Here is a 24,039-nt window from a genome sequence, read left to right on the forward strand (position 1 = left end):
TGATAACCAAGAGTGGACCGCTGATATAGACCATGTATAAATGAGAACTTAAATAGAATTGGTTGGATGTTTTCTGTTTGTTTTTGAGATCGAGTGTCTGCCCTTCTCCACCCCACCCCAAGCTGTAGCAGATTCCTTTACCCTCTAGCTGTTGGTTAGTGATATACAAGGGGATGTAGATGGGAGAGAGCCCACTCCTAGTGCAAGCAGAAAGGGAATATATTGTCGTTAGGAATTTTTAAAACAACAATAACACCTTTTTCATCATTGTATACTGGCAATTCTAAACAATGTCAGTGATAAAACAGTCTTCCCCATTAGTGTTGCTATTATCACCCTTCTTTAGTTGGGTTTGGCTAATCCAAACCTAGGATATTTCGGACATCCTGGCAGGGGACTGGGGGTCAGGGAAAGACTGAAGTTTATAGCAGATTCAGGATGCTATGTAAGCCACCTTGTTATTTGTACATTATGGCTGAACAATGATAGTAACCAATAGTAACAGAGGAATCTGTGGCTGGTAGAGGTGCTGTATGGAACCTCTGGTAACCCTCTGTAACAGAATCACAGCTTTTATCCATAAGGTTTTGAAGATAAGCCATGCCTTTCTTTGTCACGTGTGATTTCCCATCTAGAATGCAGTTCTGCACTTGCTCTGGTTGAAACTGAAAAACCAACCTTAAGACATCAAATGAGCATGTGTCCTGAATTACCCACTATGAACTAGGGGATATTTGATCAACTGAATCCTAAAATTGGATGTGCAGCAGCAGCATTCTCCTCCTAAATGAAAAGGGGATATATTACGACTGGGTATTACCAGGTCCAGAGAGAGCAAACAAAATATGTAAGCAGCCAACTAAGATTTCCATGATACCTGCTCAACTGCTTTACCTCTGTTCCTTCAGCCTAGAGAACGCCCTTTACCAGTATGGTGGAAGGAAAGCTCAGATCTGATTTGTAGATAGATCAGCATTGAATGTCACTACCCGCTAGAAGTGAATGGCTGCTGCATTAAAGCCTGAAAGATATCAGTAAAGGGAAATCCTCCCAGTGGGCAAAATTTGGGGCAAGCCACATATATGGGCAATCCCTATATCCATGTCTGGTTATTTGCAACCAAACAGCCCTGGTTGATACTCTAGAATCCTAACTGCCTTTTGGAATAGCCCTGAGTGTGCAAATAGCCTCAAAATCTGGCTTTAAGTGCCCTACATTCTTGTCTGTTCCATGTAGAATCAGTGACTTGACATCATGCTTAATCCTTCACCCATACAGCCAATAAAAAGAGCACGGTAGATTCTAGCAATAAGGCTTAGAGTGGCCTCAAATGAAATCAGTATCTTATTTATGCTGATTATTTCCTGTATTGGCCTTCTCTTAGTCATTACGTTATGGTCCTTTAAGCATGATATCACTATTGAAGAAGGGTGTGAGTTGTTAGAAAATGTCTATTTTTTCAGCTAGAACCTAGCAGCAGGTAACAGTCACTTGCCACATTGCTGTTTTCATGCCTAGAAAACAATTCATATTTTAGAAACCTAAATCAATGTTTTTATTCCATGGAATTTTCAGTCCTTTCAAGGAAAATTCAGGTGTCACATAATTGCCAGAAAAAAAAAGTTGTTTGTCACATAAACCATTAAGTAAACAGATATAAAACATAATTGATAACTTTGACCTGTCATTAATGTCTGATGATTACCTAATATACTGAATTATCTGAAATTCTTATTAAACACATCCTGGTGTCTATTATCCATATCAGGAATGAGTATCTGAATTAATAGTATTAGCCAGATAAGAAATGATTCCCTCTTCCCAGTAATTAAATAAATCTCTTTCCTATTAGTAGTATTTACAGCTCATTTTTTATACCATCCATCCACGTATGTACCACCTTCATGATCAAACTTGTGTTCAGCAGCAAGAAATATGATATGTTTTGAAATCTGGTTTTCTTTGTTTTCAACCCTCAAAATCTTACCTAAAGTAGTAAGGTAAGATTTACTATAACATTTCCCCTTAAAACTTAATCCACAAAAAGACTCTCAGGCCAATTCAATATGCTCTATTATTTTAAAAATCCCCAACCTCATTAAAAAAAATTTTTTATTTATTCGTTTGACAGAGAGAGAGTGAAAGCACAAGTAGGAAGAACGCAGGCAGAGGGAGAGGGAGAAGCAGGCTCCCCGCAGAGGAGAGGGTCCCCTCAGGGTTGGATCCCAGGACCTATGGCCGATGCTTAACCGACTGAGCCACTCAGGAGCCCTTGCCCCCCGAAACTCATTTTAAGACTAGTATATGGTAAGTCTGGAGAGCAGCATGAGAATAAGGGTCCAGGGCATAAACACCCTTAAAGACTGAGATCTCAAATGAAAGAAAATCCTGTTTCAACCAGACTGTTGTTAATGGCAGACAGAAATCTATAAAATATCTATTTTAATTAAAAACATCAGATTGCTATCAAAGTTTCTAGGTCTTAACCTGTTGCTCTGATGTTCTGACATATTGCCTCCCAAACAAACAGAAACCATGTTTAAACTCCTTTTCAGATAGAATCTGAAAATTCTTTTTCACCTTTTCAGATGGAATCTGGCTGTATTACTTCTGAAATAATGAAATTGGCTAGCTCATAGTTTCTTAGTTTAATTAATTGACTAAGTAATTAACTATTTTAAAGGGAGACGTGTCATCATAGTGAAAGAAGAATATTAGTTTGGGTTTGGGCTTAGGTTTAGTATCATGCTACATTTAAATAAACAAGTAGGATTGATTTAGTATTTAACAGAAGAAAAATAGGTCCATAGAAAACCACATCCAAATAGCAGAAATGTAAGAGTAAATATTACAGGGTTCTTGAAAGTACATGGTTTATTATTCTAATATTTCAAGTGAAAACACCAAGTTAGATAAAAAAAAAATCTGGATTATGAGGACATTAGGGAAGGAAAGAGGAGAAATGGCTAAATGAAGACAAAATGTGATTTTTAAATTTCTGATCAAATAAATTAGATAAAGATTTGCATAAAAATCAGGGAGAAGCTATATTATTGCATCACCACTTGATAAACACAGAAAACACACAATTTTTATAAAATACTGAGGCCGTAAAGTAAAGGGAAAATGAATTTTGGCAGAATTTCCACTGAGTTACTGCCAACCCTTAAATGTGCCAAAGGTGGCTCAAGATATTTGATGAACCCAAGACACAGCCGCATTGTGTAGTTGCTAAAATTTTGCTTCATTATGGTTCTTATTTACAAGCTTTTATATGTGCAAAAATGTCATGTATTATTTATTCATTCATTTATTTATTTATTAATTTTATTCATTTGACAAAGAGAGAGAACACAAGTAGACAGAGAGGCAGGCAGAGAGAGAGAGAGAGGGAAGCAGGCTCTCCGCTGAGCAAAGAGCCCGAAGCGGGACTCGATCCCAGGACCCTGAGATCATGACCTGAGCCGAAGACAGAGGCTTAACCCACAGAGCCACCCAGGTGCCCTCATGTATTATTTATAATAAGAGTCGTTGGATATAAAATATCCAAGAGAATATACTCACACATTCCCTGAAGATCATAAACACAATTCCAAAACAACTTTGTCATTGGCTACAACAATAAGCTTTGTTGTTGGCCAGTGGTTGGCCAATCTGAACCAATATCAAAACTAAGAAAGCCAAAATATATATGGTCGACCCAAGAGATGTGTATAAATAAGGAAAAGTAAAAAGATTCATTCTACTCACAGGAAGTCCCTGTTTTCCTGGTAGCCCAACTTTTCCAGAGTTTCCTGAAATGCCATCGGCTCCATGGTATCCTTGCATGCCTTTTGGCCCAGGTAGGCCAAGAAGACCCTTGGTAATAAAAAATTACATGGATTATAGAGAGATGCTATACAAATGTTTAAATGACAAATACCTTTATATTTGGGAGAGGGATGTTTACATTTTTAATACCCTGCCCTAGGATAAATTTTCCTGTTTCCTGAATTCTCTTTTGTATTCAACAGATCAGCTACCTGTCTTTAAATCCCTAAAGAGAAATGCCAAGTTTATGAAAAATTACTGTATAAGCTTTTCAGTTTCAGTGTAATTCTCTCATATTTTTCATTGTCCTGGCCTCTTCTCTATCCAGCTATGGAGAAAAGTAAGTTATATGCACCTGTCAATTTATGATACAACAGTATTTTACCATTTGCAAAACTTCATGTCCTGTTACTTTCTCAAGAAGTGTATGTATTACGGTTCTTTCTGTTGCCACTCTGAACTACATAATTATATGACTGCATAAAGGTCTGAGCATTTTGTTTCTACTCTTTGGGCATGTGGATTTTATCTGTAAGAATCTCTGATCTGTATGTGCTTTTAATTTATGTTCATTTTCTTTTCTTTTTTTGAACCAACAGAGGCCACTCAAAGTAGGCATCCAGCCCTTGGCTATGGAAGACCAGCAGGAAGTAAGTCTTTGCTAATAAGCCAGTCAACACATAATTTGGTTGGCCAGAGGAAACTGATGGCTAAGGTAAAATTAATCTTTGTTCTGTGATGAAATGATTTGAAGCATTTTCTTCTAAGACTTTCTGTTCTGTTTGCCAGGAAACTGAAAGGATGCGTCCTTCAAGTACAATCCAGCTCATGCTTTTTATTCATGCTTGAGGATCTCTGACCTTTGTCACTAATCATTTAGTCATATTTCAAGTTCCCTGTTCTCAGTCATGATCAGAGAGCAGGATGAGTCCACAGAGAGAGCTCCGTAACACCGGAAAATAGCATCCTTCAACTGCAGAGACTTAAATAGCAAGCCTGGTTCTGAGCTAACAGTCATATTTTGTTCCCTCTGTGTTCCAGCTTGGGCTTAAATTTTTTTTGAAGACAAGCTGATTTATCCAACACTTGTCATAATTGGCCCCAAACTTTTCTGCTTGCTGAAGCTGCCAATTCTATTTAGAAAATCGAAGATGAAAAGGGCCTGCTACTTACAGGAATCCCAGGTTTCCCAGAAGGACCAGGAGCTCCTTTTCTCCCCCTAGGACCCTAAAAATGTGAAGCACAATTGTCACTTAATTTTAACAAACTTCACTAAGCTGAAGGCATAGCAAAGACCCTGAGCCTGGGATGCTGCAGCCAGGACTGCCGGCGGCTAGCGGGACACCACTGAGATTGCCTGGGAGCCATTTTCTTGATCCGAAAACAAGATAATTTGACCAGATAATCTGTGAATCTCCACCTAGCTCCAAATCCTAGGATTTAAGAATTTAAATCTTGGCTCTAAAAGGGAACTGAATATTATCCAGTAAATGTTCACGTTTTCAGATAGGGCCTTTGTCTTCCCGTTGAACGTGGCTAAGTGGTTTACTAATTTCATAAACATTTATTGACTATTTTGTATGTGCTGGGGATGCAAAGGCAAAGTTACTGATCCCAAGACACTCACAATATCGTAAGAGACATGAACCAATGGCCTCAAATGTGCTTATCTGGAAGCAGAGAGAAGAACATACTTGTGAATCAAAGAAAAGATATTTATTTCCCACGGAACTCTTTGTTTTTCCATGTGTGAGATGTTTTAAATCATAATCGATTCAGCAGTAACTGGTCTGCCAGGATAGTTAGGAACTTTTGCCCTTTGAGAATCATGCCATTATTCTGATGATATCCTAAAATTATTTTAAAAAGAAAAATGTGGAAAAGAGTGACCTAGTTCACAAATAAGAAAAAGAAGCATATTGTCATTACCAGACACATTTCTCAGAAGTCACTGAAAGTTCTCACAAACAGAACAATTCCACCAAAATGGGATGTTAAGTTATTCAGATTTAAAGGTAAATCATGCCAAAGATTCAAGTTGACAACAACAACAAAGTAAATAATTTCATAACATATTACATCCTCTGAAAATGATCTTAACATTTCAAGAAGAAATAGTACATGCAGTCATAGGAAAAAAAGGACATTTCCTGTAAGAAATAAAAATCCAACTTTGTAGGAATTTGATAATGGGGAGATATATTCAATAAGAGTTCTACCTCCAGCTTGGAAAACTAATTTACTTGCATTAAAAATTCACTAATGTGAAGTCCTTCCAAGGGTAAGGAAACCAAGAAAAGAAACAGTAGATGATCTCACTTAGCTGAAGATGATGCAATTCCTAGAATTATTTGATCTCTAAAATATAATATATCTTTTAGAACAAAATAAGGAAGTAAAATAAATAAGATTTTAAATATTGAAAAAATTGTTATTTCAGTTATCTCTAATAGCACTTATTAAATATTATATGAACCGTGATAATATTCAGATATATTAACAAGAGTGTTTTTTCCTTTACAGTATTTGTTTTTAGGCAAAGTGATAGATCTGTTCTAGATTTTAGGTTTTCAAAATAGACTATTCCTTAGTTTATGAATTTCAAAATAGTCCTCCGAAACTCATGGTGGAGTAACAATTTGAGGATGTAATATTTTGGGAAGAATATATTTTTAAAAGCAAAAGGCTGATTTTTAAATATTTAAAGTCTATATTTGATTATCAAAAACCAAGTTGACAAAGAATTCAAGTCATACATTTTGCCATAAAGAACAGACTTAGAATTATAATAGTGTAAGAGAAAATTTTCCTATTTAAGGGGATATAAAGATCTTCAAATTGGAGAAATGTAAGAAGAGAAGTAGAGAAGCAAGATTGTTTGGCTCTGATGGGAGTCTCTGAGACAGGCCCTTCACACCTCACTCTGTCCTCATGTCCTGGGGTCGGTAGAAGGAATGATACCCTCAGAGAAGTGTGGGGATTTGAGCACGGAGACAATGGCTAGGGAGACTAAAGTCTTCATTTTGAAGTCCACATAAACTGCACTGAGTGTCAGCAATAGAGTAGAAATTTCTGCATGAGATGTGTAGGCCAGTGGGCTTGAGAAAGTCTGAGTTTCCTAAGCACCTAGCATGGTATAGGAATTAGCAGAATGTATTTCGACAGGGCCAAGAATAGAGCATATAGCCGTTAAGGGCCTATGTAAGGAGACTTTGTACCTTTTCTATACTCAGAAATAGCTATACATGTCAGCATGGGTTGAAGAGCTTCTTCTGCAAGGAAGGGTCAAGGTAGATGTCGGCATGGTGGGATGATGGCAACTGGGGACCTACATGGATGATGAGCATTTCAGTGTATACTAGGGTGGACAGATGACCAAAGACCACACTCACCTTCCATTCCTCTTCCCCACCACTACTACCCAGAATGTAACTATAAACTTGACAAGGGAGTGAATAGGGAAAACTCTAAATCAAATGTAGGATATTTGTGTGGCTAGAGTTAAAGGCACTCATTGATTAGATTTCCACCAATTAGGTTTCCTTTTTTTTTTTTTTTTTTTTTGTCTCCAACCCATTAGGTTTCTACCACCAGGCAGGCTGGGCACTCAGGACAGATGTTAAGTTCTATTATAAAGAACACAAAAAACAAAGTTATATTTTTAGTATACCTGATTTTATGCCTTATGGTTCAGACATACTACACATATAAGTAAGGGTTTTACTTCAAATGTTTGTATAACAAAATAAAAACAAAGAGATTCACATATCATCACAGACTGATTATATTTTTGGATCATGATTATGTTAGGGATTATTTCAGAAAAGTTAAATGTTGTGTACTGAAATCTACATGTATGGGTCTATTATTATGAAAATCAGAATGTTTTTCAGACTTGAATGGGCAACAGGAAGCAGCTCCCTACAGAATAACATGAAAGGGAAAGTATGACTATAAAAATTATTTTTAAACTATATTTTGCTACTTGTAACGTGTGGCAAAATCTGTCTATTCAAGACAAAAAGTATTTAGCAAACAAAACTATAGTCTGCTGTTTTGAGATGTTCGATTCAGGAAAGAGTTCTTTATTACAATTATTATGATCATACTCAAAGGAAGTAGGCCAGCTAGAAAAAACATAGTCTTACAGTTGAGATTGTAAATGCATAAAGATCAACAAAGTGTAGAACATTGATATTTTTTAAAAAATTGTACATTAAAAAAATCTCAAAGTGGAATTGTTGACTTATAAATAAATTAAGAGCCAAACATTACTAAACATTAATCCTATACTGGTCTATTTCAATAGGAAATTATAGATTTGGGCCAAAGACAAAGAAAATATTTTGTCATATAAGGTGCTGATACATGACTGAGTTGCTATCTTACGAAGGAAAAAAGTCACTCTTTAACCAATACCCAGAATTCAAACATAGTATTCTAATGATACTTTTAAACTTAACTTATTCATATTACTTTATTTAAATATTAAGTACCCCATAAATGAACAAACAGACTTTTCTGTTCTCATAATAGGAAAGGCAAATGAACTTTACATGTATTCTTTAGAGTAAGCATAAAATTGTGCTTTCTCTTTTGTTTGGCTAGTTTTGAAAAACAGAATGGCCCATTTGAAATTGGATCCAGTTAAAACAGCTTTCCTTTCATGGAGATTGTACCAGTTTATAGGCTCCTAGAGAAGGTAGTCTAATTCTCTTGATAAAAGACATTTTAAAATGTGTCATTATAGTCCAACCCTTGTTTGTTTTTTATTTAAGTGAAACTGAAAAACAGTTACCTTGATACATTGTTAGTTCTAACTGTGTTAGAGAGGATAGGTTTACAATCAATACACACAGATTTAGAGTTTGACAATAATTACTCTTTCTCTCTTCTTCTTTTTTCTTAACCAAGAAATTTCAATTCACTGAATCTGGAATTTTGTTTTGGAAGAAAAATAAGATTTTGGCTTGAGTCTTAGTCTTTGAAAGCCATTATAGGACAGTTCACTATATTTGAATTTAAAAAGTCTTTGAAAATGTAGTGGTTGTGCAATTGGCTTTGGCCTGCTCTTTTTCTTTATAGTTGCCCACTGTCTCATGCATGAGAGTCCAATGAATAAGTTAGTTGGTTAAGATTAATCATATTTTCCTTAATTTATAAATTATTTCAAAGTAATAGAAGGCTTTTGTATAACATTGGGAGTCGGGAAATTTCTAGCATTGGTTCTGTTAACTAATTCTGCGATCTTAGGTAACTCAATCTCTCTGAGACTTAAATTTCTTCATCTGAAAAGGAGAGGGTGGTTCAGATGATTTTAAAGGGCCACTTGCAACCCTAAAAAACAAATTTGAAGCTTTGCAAAAACAAGATGACAACAATTGGACAAAATCCACCTGGCCGCTGAAGGTGTCCCTAGTGAGTAATACATGGTCAATGATTATTCTTGTAGCAATAATAACTATTTTAAATTTTAAGAGGGTTTTTAATGTAACTTGAACTGTATGGCAGCATTGCCCAAAGCAGGATAGAACTAATTCCCTTGAATTATACAGAATTTAAACTATGTTTCCTCAGCATTTTTTGGCTCTAATACCCAGGGAGATTTGACCATGTCAGCTGGAAATGTAGTTGTCTAAGAAGAATATTTGAATTGCATTGGCATAATTTTAATAGATACTAACAAATATTTCAAAAATTTCTTCTTCCTGACATATGTCAAAAAAGAAAAAAAAATATTGAGAATATGAAAGTACTAATTGTAAGAGATTAAAGATTTTAGGCTCAAACTTGGGAGAGCATTTGTATCCTTGGGCACTTAATGCAAATATAAGGAAGTCAAATGAAAGCAGTAGTAGTGTTCTAGGCTTTTTCCACTATTTTTTCCAATTTGGGTATTAAAAATTCCAATTAAATGGGACAATTACCTTCTTTCTCCGCATTTTTTCTTGTTAAGGGTTGCCTTCAATTGGATGTTTTTATTTTTTTATTTATTAGTTCTTATTTATTAAGGAAGCTCACAGGAAGTCAAGACTTGAATATAGTCAAGACTATTCAAAATGGCTTTAGGTGAGTGAGCACCTATGTAATATCAGATTCAACCCAATTTTACTACTTATTTCCACAAGTAGGAAACACAAAGTATGGATGAAGACTTAATAAATTAGGAGAAATGTGGTCTCAAATTGATTGCTTTTTATCCATTCTCACCTGATTTATTACTAAAATACAGTATGTTTTCTCAAGAAATTAAAATCAATAGCAAGTGAAATCAGAATGCTATGAAAAACAAGGTAGCAATGAACTGATGGTACAAATCACAAAGCAAGTTATAAGGCAACAACCTTCAGTAAGATTGAGGCAACATTTAACAGTACACAGGAAAAGACATGTCTAAATGCAACAGTTAATACATTTGTAGTTTATTTGATAACAGATAATTGGCTTGTCATATGGAAAAAAAAATTTTACACCAATTGTAAATCTGTGTCCCATAGTCAAACTATTTCTATCCTTAACCTTATTACAACTAAATAGGTTTGACTGATAAGTTTTCACTTTTCAATGCTGGTTTTAAGGATTATTGATATTTTTGCTTGAAACCCCAAGGAGCGACCATTTGTTTTGGACAACTTTAGGCAATTTTCACAAAGCCAGAAAAGGCTGCTGATAAAGGGAAACTGGGATTGCAGTCAAAACACATGAAATAACCAATAATCCTGTTTTGGCACAATTATTGACCAACACTCTCCTTAGGGGCCTACAGTGATCCTTGCTCTGGAAGGGTGAATGTTCATTTAAATTACAAATGTCTGTGCCTTCTCAAACCAACAATAAGTTTCAAGTTGTCTTAATTTCAACTTACTTCAGATCCTCTCTCTCCTTTTAGTCCTCGTTCACCCTGGTCACCTGGCTCACCCTTTAACAGGAAACCAAACAGAAATCACATACGAAGCAGGGACAAAATGAGATATATAAACATCAATTTTTTGTCAATGCCAGAATTACAAAGAGTATTTTCAAAACATACTGGGGGCCCTTGTTGTCCAGCAGCACCTCTTGGTCCCGGTAAACCCACATGACCCTAGGAATAGAAAAGATTATATTATTAGAGTAAATAGAGACATGTAACTTAGAGAATAGGGTAGTATCACTTAAAATGGTAGCAAAATGTTACAAAATGCAATTTAAATATAAGAAATCATTATTTTCTCTCAGAAATGTTATAGAACATAATGTCCAATAGATATTATGATAACTGAGAAAGAATGGAAAGTGTAGTTCTGTTTTGCACATAGGTTAATGTAGTGGGGTGAATGAAGATTCTATGTCCTAATCCCCATAACCTGTGAATATGATCTCATTTGGAAAAAGGGTCTTTGCAGGTATCATTGAGTTAATGATCTTAAAAAGATATTATCCTGAATTGTCTATGACAAGTACCCTCAAAAGAGAGAGAGAGACAGTAAAGGAGAGGGCCTTGTGAAGACAAGAGGCAGACACTGGAGTGTCTGGGGCCACCAGGAGACCTGTCAACCAACAGAAGCCAGAAGAGGAAAGGAAGGATTCTCCTCTAGGGCCTGTGGGAGGGAGCATGGTCTGCTACTCTTCAATTTCAGGTTCCTGGTATTTGGAACTGTGAGAGAATAAATTTCTATTTTTTAAACCACCCAGTTTATAGTAATTTTGGTCAGTAAATTCATACGGTATAGAAAGTTTGCGAACAAATTTCTTTCTTCAACCTATTCTCACTGTGGAAGTAAACTATGGTCTCTATTTTTACAAACTAAGTTCATACCACTTCAGTAGATCTATTGAATTGAAAACTGGGAGTTGTTACTGTATCTAATGCCAAGGCACATCAGATGACTTTGATATTCAGCAACCTATCATTACCCTAGTCCTCCTAAGAAGGAATGCTAACCTACCACATTTCCCTTTTCAAGTGTGTAAATAGAAACTAGCAACAACCCAAGGGCATGTCAGAATATGCATGAAGAATTCTGCATGTAATCTCTTTTATCCCCTTCCCTACTGTCCACTTTGCTTCAGAATTCTTTCTTCCTACTCTCTGTACAGAAAGAATGCCATAGGCTCATCTCCTTTTTCTGGACTAGGAGAATTAAGGATTGTCTACATAGGCTAACAATATTTATCTTATAGAAAGATCAGTTGAAGCCTTCTTTGTTTGCATTCTTTGAGGCCAATGTTTATGGTTTTAAGATCCAATTTCCTTAAAAAAAAAAAATCCAACTTCCTGATCTAAAAAAAAAAAAAAAAAAGGAATCCTCTTTAAGAGGATGAACAGTGGCAAGAGAGAAAGGTTAGTTTGGAAAGGTTTCTATAGAACATGGACATAACTAAAGAGAATACCATTACCACACATGGCCTTACCAGTAAAACATGAGCAGAGTCAGCAATAACAGAATCAGGTCAGTCAAGAGGAAGTTTGGTACAAATAAATATAATGATTATAGGTCATTTATGAAGCAGAACTCAGGAGAGAAGCTATTGGTGAAAAGCTGGAGTTACAGAGTGCAGTGAGGCTGAGCATATGAGCAAACTGTGAAACTCAAAACCATCAATGTCCAACTGAATTTTCTACCATTTTTGTCTATAGTTTACAGGGACTCTTTTAGGATGATCATCGAATAGCCAATTGCTTCCTTTGGTTTTGTGAAGTCTGGATACAAATCTTACTAAAAACAAATATCCTTTCTAGGAGTTTCACTATAAATCCTCTGGTTCTTTCTATCACAATAAAAATTGACAAAGACCATTTTTCTGCAGGGTTAAAAATTAAATATGCTATCGTAAATATTATAAAGTCATGTAGACAAGGTTATGGGAAATGACTGACTTGCCTAATGATATTAGTGGTGGGATGAGCTAAATGGCCAAGGGGAGGTAGATGGTCAATTTTACAAGGGAAGTGATGAATCTTGAAGGATGAATGTTCCAGGCAGTAAAGTAGAAAGAAGACATTCTGGCAGAGGAGATAGCATGGGGGATTAAATGGAGATTCATCTGACAGAACATGTTAAGAGGAGAATGGATTTGAAAGGGCTATAACTAGGGATAGGGAGCCTAGTTAGGAAGTTACTAAAGTAATTCAGGCAAAAATGAGGAAACCTAAACTAACATAGGGCAAAGTGGCTAGATTCCAGAGCTATCTGATGTCAAAAGAAGTGGTCAAATGAACTTGATAGATGAGAGGAGAGAGAACGGAATGAGAGGAGGGAAAGGATAAGAAAGACAGAGACAGAAAGAAACACAGTGGGAGCAACAGACACACACAGAAACAGATACACAGAGAGAACAACAGAGAGAGACAAAGACCAGGACAGACAGAGAGACAGAGAGAAACAATTCCTTATTGGGTTGACCACTGTACTGTGTGATGGTAGCATTTACTGAATTGGGGACATAGAAAGAAGAGGATCAGATTTGGGGAGGATGATGAAACTGTTGTATAGAACATACTGACATAGAGGTGCCTGTGATGATATCCAATAGCAATGTGGATATGCATGTCTGATGGTAATGAGTGATAGCCAACTGAGGTTTTAAATATTGCTATCTTATTGTGTGCAAAGATGCTAAGGACTTTGCCAAACCAAAGTGAAATGGAGTCTGACCTGGAGCATAATTTATTCAATGTATTTCTAGGACTTTATCTCATACAGGCTTAGTCTGAGTTAATCTTAGGTATGTTTCTGCACATAGCTTTAAAAAACTTATTCCCACTATGTACTCTGGTTTTCTCAAGACTCAGATGAATTTATCTTGACCAATGGAATGTATAGCTTTCTGGATGACAGCTATAATTTACTATATGTTTTTATACTGGTTAAATGTTCTTATTCTGTATGTCTTCTACATGTTATGTCTACAGACATAGGGACTGTGCCTAGGGTGTCCAGTATTAAATTCATGGCACCTAGTTCTGCTCTTGGCCCATAGCAGATATTCAAATACGTGATGAGTGACCAGGGATTTTATTATGCACGACGCTTAAGATCTGGCATGTATAATGATGCCTAATTAGTATTTATTGATGACAATGAGCAAGACACATGATTTTTATAATTCTCAGTTTCTTGAAAAGGAAAAAAGAACAAAGGATGGTGAAAAAGATCTTTAAAAATTTCTTTAATTGTTCGTAGACAAATGGAAACATAATCTATATTATCCATTCCATTTTTTTAAAGATTTATTGGTTCGAGAGAGAGAGAGAGAGAAAGAGCGAGCACATGCCTGTGCACTGGTGGGGAAAGAAACAAGGGGAGAGAATCTTCAAGCAGACTCCCTGCTGAGAGCAGAGCCCAATGCGGGGCTCCATCTCGTGACCCTGAGATCATGACCTGAGGGGAAACCAAGAGTGCGATGTTTACCTGGCTGAGCCACCCAGGTGCCCCCATTCCATTTTTTTTAATCCAATAGGAATAATCATGAGTTCACATAATTGTAAGAATATTTGTGAATATAAAAATGTTTTTTAAAAAGTTGGTGATTATTCAGCCATAAAAAGCAATGAAGTATTAATATATTCTACAACATTGATGAACTTTGAAAATATTATGTTAAATGAAATGGAGCCAGACACAAAAAGCTGTATATTGTATGATTCCATTTATATGAAATAATCAGGATAGACAAATCAATAGAGATATAAAGCAGAGTAATGGTTGCCAAAGGTGGAAGAAGTAGAGTGACTGCCTAATGGGTATGGTGTTTCCTTTTTGGGGTGATTGAAAATGTTCTAAAACTATGTAGTGTGTGATGGTTGTACAGTATTGAGAATGAATTAAAAGTTTCTGAATTGTACACTTTAAAATGGTTAAAATAGAGGTGCCTGGGTGGCTCAGTCTGTTAACCATCTGCCTTCAGCTCAGGACATGATCTCAGGGTCCTGGGATCAAGCCTCATGTCACTGGGCTCCCTGCTCAGCAGGGAGTCTGCTTCACCCCTTCCCTCTGCCCCTCCCTCCTGCTCATGCTCTCTCTCTCAAATAAATAAAATCTTAAAAAAATAAAATAAAATGGTTAAAATGGCAAATTTTGTATTATGTGTATTTTAGCACAACAAAAAAGCTTGGTGACAATGCTAACCATCATTTTACTTGAGTTAAAGGATAGTATATACATTTTAAGATTACAGAAAAGCAAATATTTAAAAATTTCACCTGAGGCTACAACAGAATCATCTAACTAAATGAAGCATATTTCCCTTGTATGAATCAAGCTTGTGCTTGGGAAAGCTTGGCAGGGGACAAGTACGGATATTTCATGGCTTTCAGATGTCTAAGCAATAAAATTACTGTGGCTGTTTGGCTCAAGATGGCTTGTTTAGAATAAAAACAGCAACAAATGATGAAATGACCTCTAAAACCTAAGGACATAGGGTAGAATAAGACAGAAAGGAAGCTGTGGATCAAACTAATTCATGAAATAGCCACAGCTGAAAACTTCAGGAGTATTTGTGGAAGGAGGAACAGATTCCACAGTAGCCCTAGAAGAAGTTCTCTGATGAAGGATTTCTGAATAAGGTGTGACTATCCAGAGTAAGGCAGGCAGGGTTTTCCTTCTGCTAGCCAGGTGAAGAGATTGTTTTCTTCTTCCAAAAGAATTTACCTGTTCGTTTGGCAGTAAATTTGCTGTTAGCTGCCAAATGTTTTGTAGTTGGTAGAGGCCAAAAGAAGATATCTCAAGAACCTGATTTTCCTGAGAATGTGTCAAGTTATGCACAGCAAAAACTAAGGATATTTAAGATGCTTCTCAAATTATTCTGGAAGCAGTGGGTTGGTTTTTCAACCCAAAGAAAATCCATTTTCAAGTAAATACACTGGATCCCTTGGATTAATAAACACTTATAGATACAGATGTTACATAAATTTGAAAGAGAATATATGTATAATGTTCTAAAAACATTTCTCTAAAAATAGAAGAAATGCAAGATGGTCACCACAACAATTTCACAAACATTTAGAGCTACCTTCAACATTTGCTTCAAAGAGAATTTTAGGAACTGAAAATTGATTTTTCAGATTTCAAGTTTGAGAAAATCAATTTATTGATGATAATTATCTACCTACTGGCTTGTTCATTGAATCTGGCTATTTAAATCTTCATTTCAGATATGATTACTGAAATTTTATATATATATAATTATATATATATTTATATAAAATACATGTATTTTATATAAATTTTTAATATAATAAAAATTATATGAAATTTTATATGAGCATATTGGCTCAAATAACCCATCACTTCATTATTAAAAATGAACGATGGTTATATACATATTATAAACAATTATGTACAAAGCTCAAAACAAAACATTGTAGAAGAAAGAGAGAAGTCATACTCAAATTGGAGAGCCAAGAGATCTGCACTTAACAATAATTAGTAAAATATCAGTAACAGAAGATAGTAAAATATTTCTGTTGAATGATTTTTATAAATAATAAATATTACAGGACTACAGAATAGGAAAATATTCCTGTTAGAGTGAGTTGTGAAAAAAAGGAGTTTGAACTAGAATATAAAAGATAGATAGGATTTATGTAAATAAAGATTAGATAATACTGTGAGTAGGCACAGAATGCTGCGAGCAAAGGAACGACATAGAAACTATAGGAAGAGAGCTAACAGATGACTATTTTGTTTAGCTGTTGACACTGTAAACAGGAAGAAAAATGAGATGAGGCAAGAATACACAACATCTTACACACAAATGTGCTAATAAAAAATGACACAAAATAAATTCTACACTTAGCCTAATATAATTTTGGCTGATGAAGTTGGTCTCATAAAATACTTCTAAGAATGAAAGAGGACAAGAATTGACAGAAGGCTTGAGAATATGACATTCATTCTCCCATTTGACAACTCCATTAAATTCCTGCTGTACACCAGGAACATTATGTTCTAGAAATTTGGGATATGATGAAGAAGCCAGAAAAGAGTATTATTTTCATGGATCTTACTTTTTGTTAGGGAAAAATAGGCAATGCACAAACAAACAAAACCTACACAAATGTATAAAAAAAGAGGTAAGAAAATATAGATAGCATTAAATACGTTATAAAGTGAGGGCTAGAAAGGACAGAGAAGGTCTTTCAGGATGTAACATTTCAGCTGAGATATGAATGATGAGAAAAAAACAGCAATAGGAGAAGATGAAGATGATTTTAAAAAGAAGGAACAGAAAGTACAAACAGCTAGGCTTGTTCTAGGATCAAAACCACAAAATGTTACTAATAACTCAGTGATGCTTATTTTTTTTTTGAAACTGAGAAAGATCACAGAGAACACTAATTCGATTTATAAGCAGGGAATGAAATTTGCTGTATTTACCTTATAGCCCTCTCCTCCAGGCTCTCCTCTCTCTCCTTGTTCCCCAACAGGACCCTACAGAGACCACATGCAAAAATAATCAATTTCACAGCTGGATCCAAGTATTTGTGAATGCAGATAATACAGTTAGCGCAGAATTTTTTTTCCAAAAATATGAAACCGAATATATAATTATTTGCTTAGTTCTACTAAATAATTTCAAAAGACTGAATTTCAGTAATACCAAGAATATCATAAGCATGGAATTATTTAAAGAGGATCTCATAATGATTCTGCAAGGAAAAATATTAAAGAAATGAAGTCCACTTAAACAATAAAAATTTTCAGATGGATAGGCATATTTTTTGAAATACAGTTGACATACAATATTATATTATTTTTCAAGCATACAACATAGTGATTCAACATTTATACACATTATGAAGTGATCACCAGAATATCACCATATGTCACCATCTGTCACCATATGTAGTTATTATAATATTATTGATCTTGTGCACTATGTTGTACTTTATATTACATTCGCATGACTTATTTATTTTATAACTAGAAGTTTGTAACTCTTAATCTCCTTCACCTATTTCAGCCACCTCTCTGCACCGTCCTCTCTAGACAGTTTGTTCTGTGATTTACGAGTCTGTTTCTGTTTCTGTTTTGTTTTTTAGACTCCAAATATAAGTAAAATCATACAGTATTTTTTTCTAACTTATTTCACTTAGCATAATGCCCTCTAGGTGCACCGATATTGTCACAAATGGCAAGATTTCACTCCTTTTTATGGCTGAGTTATATCACATTGTGTGTGTGTGTGTGTGTGTGTGTGTGTGTGTGTGTACACATACTACATCTTCTTTATCCATTCATCTATCAGTAAACATTTAGGCTGTTTCCGTATCTTGGCTATTGTTAAGTAACGCTGCAATGAACATATAGGTGCATGTATCTTTTCAATGTTTTTCATTTCCTTCAGATAAATACCTGTAAGTCAAATAGCTGGGTCATACATTATTTCTATTTTTAATTTCTTAAGGAATCTCCATACTGTTTTAAATAGTGGCTATACCTATTTACATTACATTCCCACCAACAGTTCATGAGGGTTATTTTTTTCCCCACACCCTTGGCAACATTTTTTCTTTCTTTCTTCTTTTTTTTTGGGGGGGGGGGATACTAGTCATTCTGACAGCTGTGAGATAAAATCTCATTGTGATTCTGATTTGTATTTCCCTGATTAGTGATGTTGAGCATCTTTTCATGTGTCAATTGGTCTTCTATATGTCTTCTTTGGAAAAATACTTATTCAGGTCCTCTATCCATTTTTTAAAAATCAGATTGTTTTATTTGTGTTGAATTGTATGAGTTCTTTGTGTATTTTGGATAGTAATCCTTTATCAGATATATCATTTATAAATATCTTCTCCCATTTATAAGGCTGCCTTTTTGTTTTTTGATGGTTTTCTTTACTATGAAAAAGCTTTTTAGTTTGATATAATACCAATTGTTTATTTTTGCTTTTATTGCCTTTGCCTGAGGAGACAGACCCCCAAAAATATTCCTAAGACTGATGTGCAAGAGTTTACTCCTGTTTTCTCTTGGAATTCTTATGACTTCTGGTCTTACATTTAGGCCTTTAATTCATTTTGAGTTTATTTTTGTACATAGTGGAAAAAGGTGGTCCAGTTTCACTCTTTCACATGTATTGTCCAGTTTTCCCAACATTATTTATTGAAAAGACTATCCTTTCCCCACTGTATATTCTTGCCTTTTTTGTCATAGATTAATTGATCATAGAAGTGTGTGTTTATTTCTGAGCTCTCTATTCTGTTCCATTGATATATGTATGTATTTTTGTGCCAGTACCATACTGTTTCGATAACCACAGCCTTGAATCAGGCAGCATGATACCTGCAGCTTTGTTCTTCTTTCTCAAGATAGTTTTGGCTATTTAGGGTCTTGTCATTCCATACAAGTTTTAGGGTCATTTGTTCTAGTTCTATGAAAAACCCTGTTGGAATTTTGCTAGGAATTGTATTGATTCTATAGGCTGCTTTGGATAGTATGAACATCTTAACATTATTAATTCTTCCAACCCATGAACATGGTATATATTTCCACTTGTTTTTGTCATCTCTAGTTCTTTCATCAATGTCTTACAGTTTTCAGAATACAGGTCTTTCACCTCCTTGGTTAAATTTATTTCTAGAGATTTTATTATTTTTGACTCAATTGTAAATGGGATTGTTTTAATTTCTCCTTCTGATAGTCTGTTATTACTATATGAAAATGCAACAGATTTCTGCATATTAATTTTGTATCCTGAAACTTTATTCAATTAATTTAGGAGTTGTAATAGCTTTTTGGTGAAATATTTATTTTCTATTTATAATATAATGTCATCTGCAAATATTGACAGTTTTACTTTTGTCCTACCAATGTGGATATTTTTTTCTTTTTCTTCTTTGATTGCTATGGCTAGGATTTCTAGTACTATATTGAATAGAAGTGGTGAGAATAGGCATCTTTCTATTATTCCTGATGTAGAGGAAAAGCTTCAGTTTTCACCACTGAGTATGATGTTAGTTGTGAGTTTGTCTTATATGCCCTTTCTTACATTGAGGTATTTATTCAGAGTTTTCATCATAAGTGGATATTGAATTTTGTTAAATGCTTTTCTGCATCTGTTGAAAGGATCATACGATTTTTATCCTCCATTTTTTTTTTGTAAAGATTTTATTTATTTATTTGGCAGAAAGAGAGAGAGAGCACAAGAAGGGGAAGCAGCAGAGGGAAAGGGAGAAGCAGGCTCTCTGCTGAGGAGGGAGCCTAATGTGGGTCTTGATCCCAGGACTCTGGGATCATGACCTGAGCTGAAGGCAGACGCTTAACTAACTGAGCCACCCAGACACCGTATCTTGCATTTTGTTAATGTGTGTATCAAGTTGATTTGAAATACTGAACCATCCTTGCATCCCTGGAATAAATCTTACTTGATTGTGGTATAAGATCTTCTTAATGTATTGCTGAATTCTGTTTGCTAATATTTTGTCAAGGATTTTTGCATTATGTTCTTGCATCTATGTTCCATGTTCATCTATGATATTGGCCTGTAATTTTCTTCCTTCCTTCCTTTCCTTTTTTTTTTTTTTTTTTTTTGTACTGCCTTTTATCTGGTCTTGGTATCAGGATAATGCTAGCTTCACAGAATGAATTTGAAAGCATTCCTTCCTCTAATTTTTTTTTTTTTTTTTTTGAGTAGCTTGAGAAGTATAAGTATTAATGCTTCTCTATACATTTGGTAGAGTTCACCTGTGAAGCTGTCTGGTTTTGGACTTTGGTTTATTGGAAGTTTTTTTGATTACTGAGTCATTCTCATTACGAGTAGTGGGCCTGTTCAAATTTCTATTCCTTCCTGATTCAGTCTTGGAAGATTATATATGTTTAGGAATTTATCCATTTCTTCTAGATTGCCTATTTTATTGACATATAACTGTATGTAGTAGACTGGGGGATACTGTTTTTATTTTCATTTTTCTTCAGGTATTTTTTGATTTCCTCTTTAATTCTTCATTGATCCCTCATTTGATTAGTAGCATGTTGTTTAGCTTCCATGTGCTTGTGTTTTTTTTTCCAGTTTTTTTCCTTGGTATTTATTTCTAGTTTCATAGTAATGTAATCAGAAAAGAGGCTTGATATGATTTCATCTACCTTAAATTTATTGACTTGCTTTGTGACCCAGCATGTGATCTAACCTAGAGAATGTTCCATGTGCACTTCAGAAGAATGAGTATTCTGCTGTTTTTGAATGGAATGTTCTGTATATATTCATTAGGTCTCTCTGGTCTAATGTGTTGTTTACGGCTATTGTTCCTTACTGATTTTCTATATGAATTATCTATCCATAGATATAAGTTAGGGTTAAAGTGCCCTACTATTATTGTATTACTGTTGTTTTTTCCCTTTATGTCTGTTAATAGTTGTTTTATAAATTTAGGTGCTCCTAAGATGACTGCATAGAGATCTACAATTGTTATATCTTCTAGTTGAATTGATCCTTTTATCATTATGTAATGTCCTTCCTTATATCATGATACAATCTTTGTTTCAAAGTCTATTTTATCTGGTATAAGTATGCTACCCAGGTTTTTTTCATTTCCATTTGAATGGAATATTTTCTTTTCCATCCTTTCATTTTCAATCCATGTGTGTCTTTAGGTATGAAGTAAGTCTCTTGTAGGCAGCACATAGATGGGTCTTATTTTTCTTATCCATTCAGTTACCCTATGCCTTTTGATTGGAGCCTTTAGTCCACTTACATTTAAAGTAATTATTGAAAGATATGTACTTACTGCCATTTTGTTAATTGTTTTCTGGTTGTATCTGTAGTTCTTTTCTATTCTTCTCTTGTTCTCTTCCCTTGTGATTTGATGCTCTTCTTTAGTGGTATGTTTGAATTCTTTTCTCTCTCTTATTTTTTTGATGAATCTATCATAGGTTTTTGTTTTGTAGTTTCTATGAGTTTCATATTTAACACCTAATATAGTACCTAGCAGTCTATTTTAAGTTGACAGTCACTTAACTTCAAGAACATTAAGAACACTTAAGTTCAAGAATAAGAACAAAAAAGTCCTACATTTTTATTTTCCTCCTCCCACATTTTGTGTATTTGATGTTATAATTTACATATTTTATTTTATATATCCCTTAGGTAATTACTATAGATACAGTTGTTTTTACTATCTTTTTTGTGGGCAGGGAATCAGAGGGAGATGGGGAGAGAAAGAATATTAAGCATGCTCCATACCTAACATGGAGACCAACACAGGGCTCAATCTCATGACCCTGAGATCATGACCTGAGCCAAAATTTAAAAAAAATCAGACATTAACTAACTGTGGCACCCAGGTGCCCTGTTTTTACTACTTTTGTCTTTTAACATTCCTACCAGCTTTATAAATGGTTGAACAACTCTCTTTACTATGTTTGCTTTTTCTTTCATAATTTTTAGATCTCTAGTTATGGTGTTTTCTTTCCCACTTAAAGAAGTCCCTTTAACCTTTCTCATAAGTCCAGTTTAAAGGTGATGGATTCCTTTAACTTTCATTTGCCTGTGAAACTCCTTATCTCTTTAATTATGAATGATAATCTTGCCAGGGAGTGTATTTTTGGCCATAGGAATTTTTCCTTTCAGTGCTTCTCTGCTCCTTTCTGGCCTGCAAAGTTTCTGCTGAAAAATGACCTGATGGTCCTATGGGTGTTAATGTAACCAGTTGCTTTACTCCTACTGTTTTAAGATTCTCTCTTTATATTTAATTTTGACATCTTATTTTCTGTTGGTGTGGACCTCTTTGGATTCATCTTTTTTGGCGCTCTCTGTGCACCCTGCAGCTAGATGTTTGTTTCTTTCCCCAGGCTTGGAAAATTTTCATCTATTATTTCTTCCTTTTGTCTTGTTACATTCTTTATTTTAAGGTCTACTTATAAGACTTATGTTGATTTTGTATGCTTGCTATATTCCCAGAGGTTCCTTAAACTATTCTTTTTTTTTTTTTCCAACTTTTTTCTTTTTGCTATTCAGTTTGGATGACTTCTACTACCTTGTCCTCCAGAATGCTGATCTGTCTGTATCCTTTAATCTGTCATTGTTCCATCTAGTGTATTTTTTTCATCTCAGTTATTGTATTCTTCCATTCTGTTTTTTTTATTTTTTTATTTTTTTTTTATTTTCTAATGTCTTAGTTGAAGTTCTCACTGTTCATCTATTCTTCTGTCAAGTTTGGTGAGCATCTTTATGACCACTACTTTGAACTCCTTATCAGGCAGATTTCTTATCTCTGTTTCATTTGGTTCTTTTTCTGATTTGTCTTGTTCTTTGCTCAGAACATACTCCTCTGTCTCCTTGTTAGGACAGACTTACTTTGTTTGTTTCTAGGTATTAGGTAGATCAGCTATGTCTCATGGTCTTGACGGAGTGATCTCACGTATAAGTTGTCTATTGGGCCCGAGAAGCACACTCTCGTACACACTCACCAGAGCTGGGTACTCCAGAGGTGCCCTCTCGTACACACTCACCAGAGCTGGGTACTCCAGAGGTGCCCTGTGTAGGCTTTCTGTGCCCTCCTATTGTGGCTTGGCCACAACTGTTGCTGGCATGTTGGTAAGTGGGGCTGACCCCTGGCCCAGATGGCTGCAATGACTGGCCACATTGTTGTGGGTGGGGTAGCCCCTGGTGTGGCTGGTTGTAAGGTCAGACCACAACTGTTATAGGCATATTTTTAGATGGGCCTTGCCCCTGTCCCAGTCAGGAGCCACTCTGGAAGGGTGCAGGTTCAGGCTGAAGCCACTTGTTTGGTGTATTAGGACAAGAACTACTTTGGAGAATGCCAGGCCTGGACAAGGATACCTGCTGGGTGTGGCAGGATGGGAGCTACTTTGGGAGACACTGTTTAATGATCTTTTTAAAAGTATTTAATAGCTGGGGCACCTGGGTGGATCAGTTGGTTGAGTGTTGGTTAGTGGTTGGTTAGTGAGAGTAAGCCCCATGTGGAGCTGTGCGCTCAGTGTAGATACTGCTTGAGATTCTCTCTCCCTCTCCTGTTGCCCCTCTCCCTGCTCTCTCTCTCTAAATAAATAAAATCTTTTAAAAAAGTATCCAATCGCTAATCTTACTTTATCATTCTTTATCAGAAATTCTATTATTTATTCCTTAATCTGTGGACTTCTAAATTTTTTTTAAAGATTTATTTATTTTTAGACAGAAAAACAGAGAGAGAGAGAGAGCATGTGTGAGAGGGTGGGGGGTGGTGAAGGGGTAGAGGGAGAGGGAGAGAAAGAGAAGCAGACTCCCCACTGAGCGGGAAGCCTGACATGG

At 35.3% G+C, this 24,039-nt stretch overlaps 1 protein-coding gene across 1 annotated transcript in view; it reads right to left on the reverse strand.

The window, feature by feature from the left end:
- The window catches only part of LOC111143380 (collagen type XXIV alpha 1 chain), a 388,577-nt gene that overhangs the window by 65,705 nt on the left and 298,833 nt on the right, over positions 1 to 24,039 (reverse strand). The window contains exons 43-47 of the mRNA XM_022497083.1: positions 17,172 to 17,225; positions 10,841 to 10,894; positions 10,676 to 10,729; positions 4,984 to 5,037; positions 3,751 to 3,858 (exon numbers count right to left, since the gene is read on the reverse strand). Coding sequence (XP_022352791.1) covers positions 3,751 to 3,858; positions 4,984 to 5,037; positions 10,676 to 10,729; positions 10,841 to 10,894; positions 17,172 to 17,225 — 324 coding nt within the window. The remainder of the gene's footprint in view (positions 1 to 3,750; positions 3,859 to 4,983; positions 5,038 to 10,675; positions 10,730 to 10,840; positions 10,895 to 17,171; positions 17,226 to 24,039) is intronic.

This window comes from Enhydra lutris, unplaced genomic scaffold (assembly GCF_002288905.1).
Source record: "Enhydra lutris kenyoni isolate GAN:26980312 unplaced genomic scaffold, ASM228890v2 scaffoldscaffold9, whole genome shotgun sequence".
Classification (NCBI taxonomy): domain Eukaryota; kingdom Metazoa; phylum Chordata; class Mammalia; order Carnivora; family Mustelidae; genus Enhydra; species Enhydra lutris.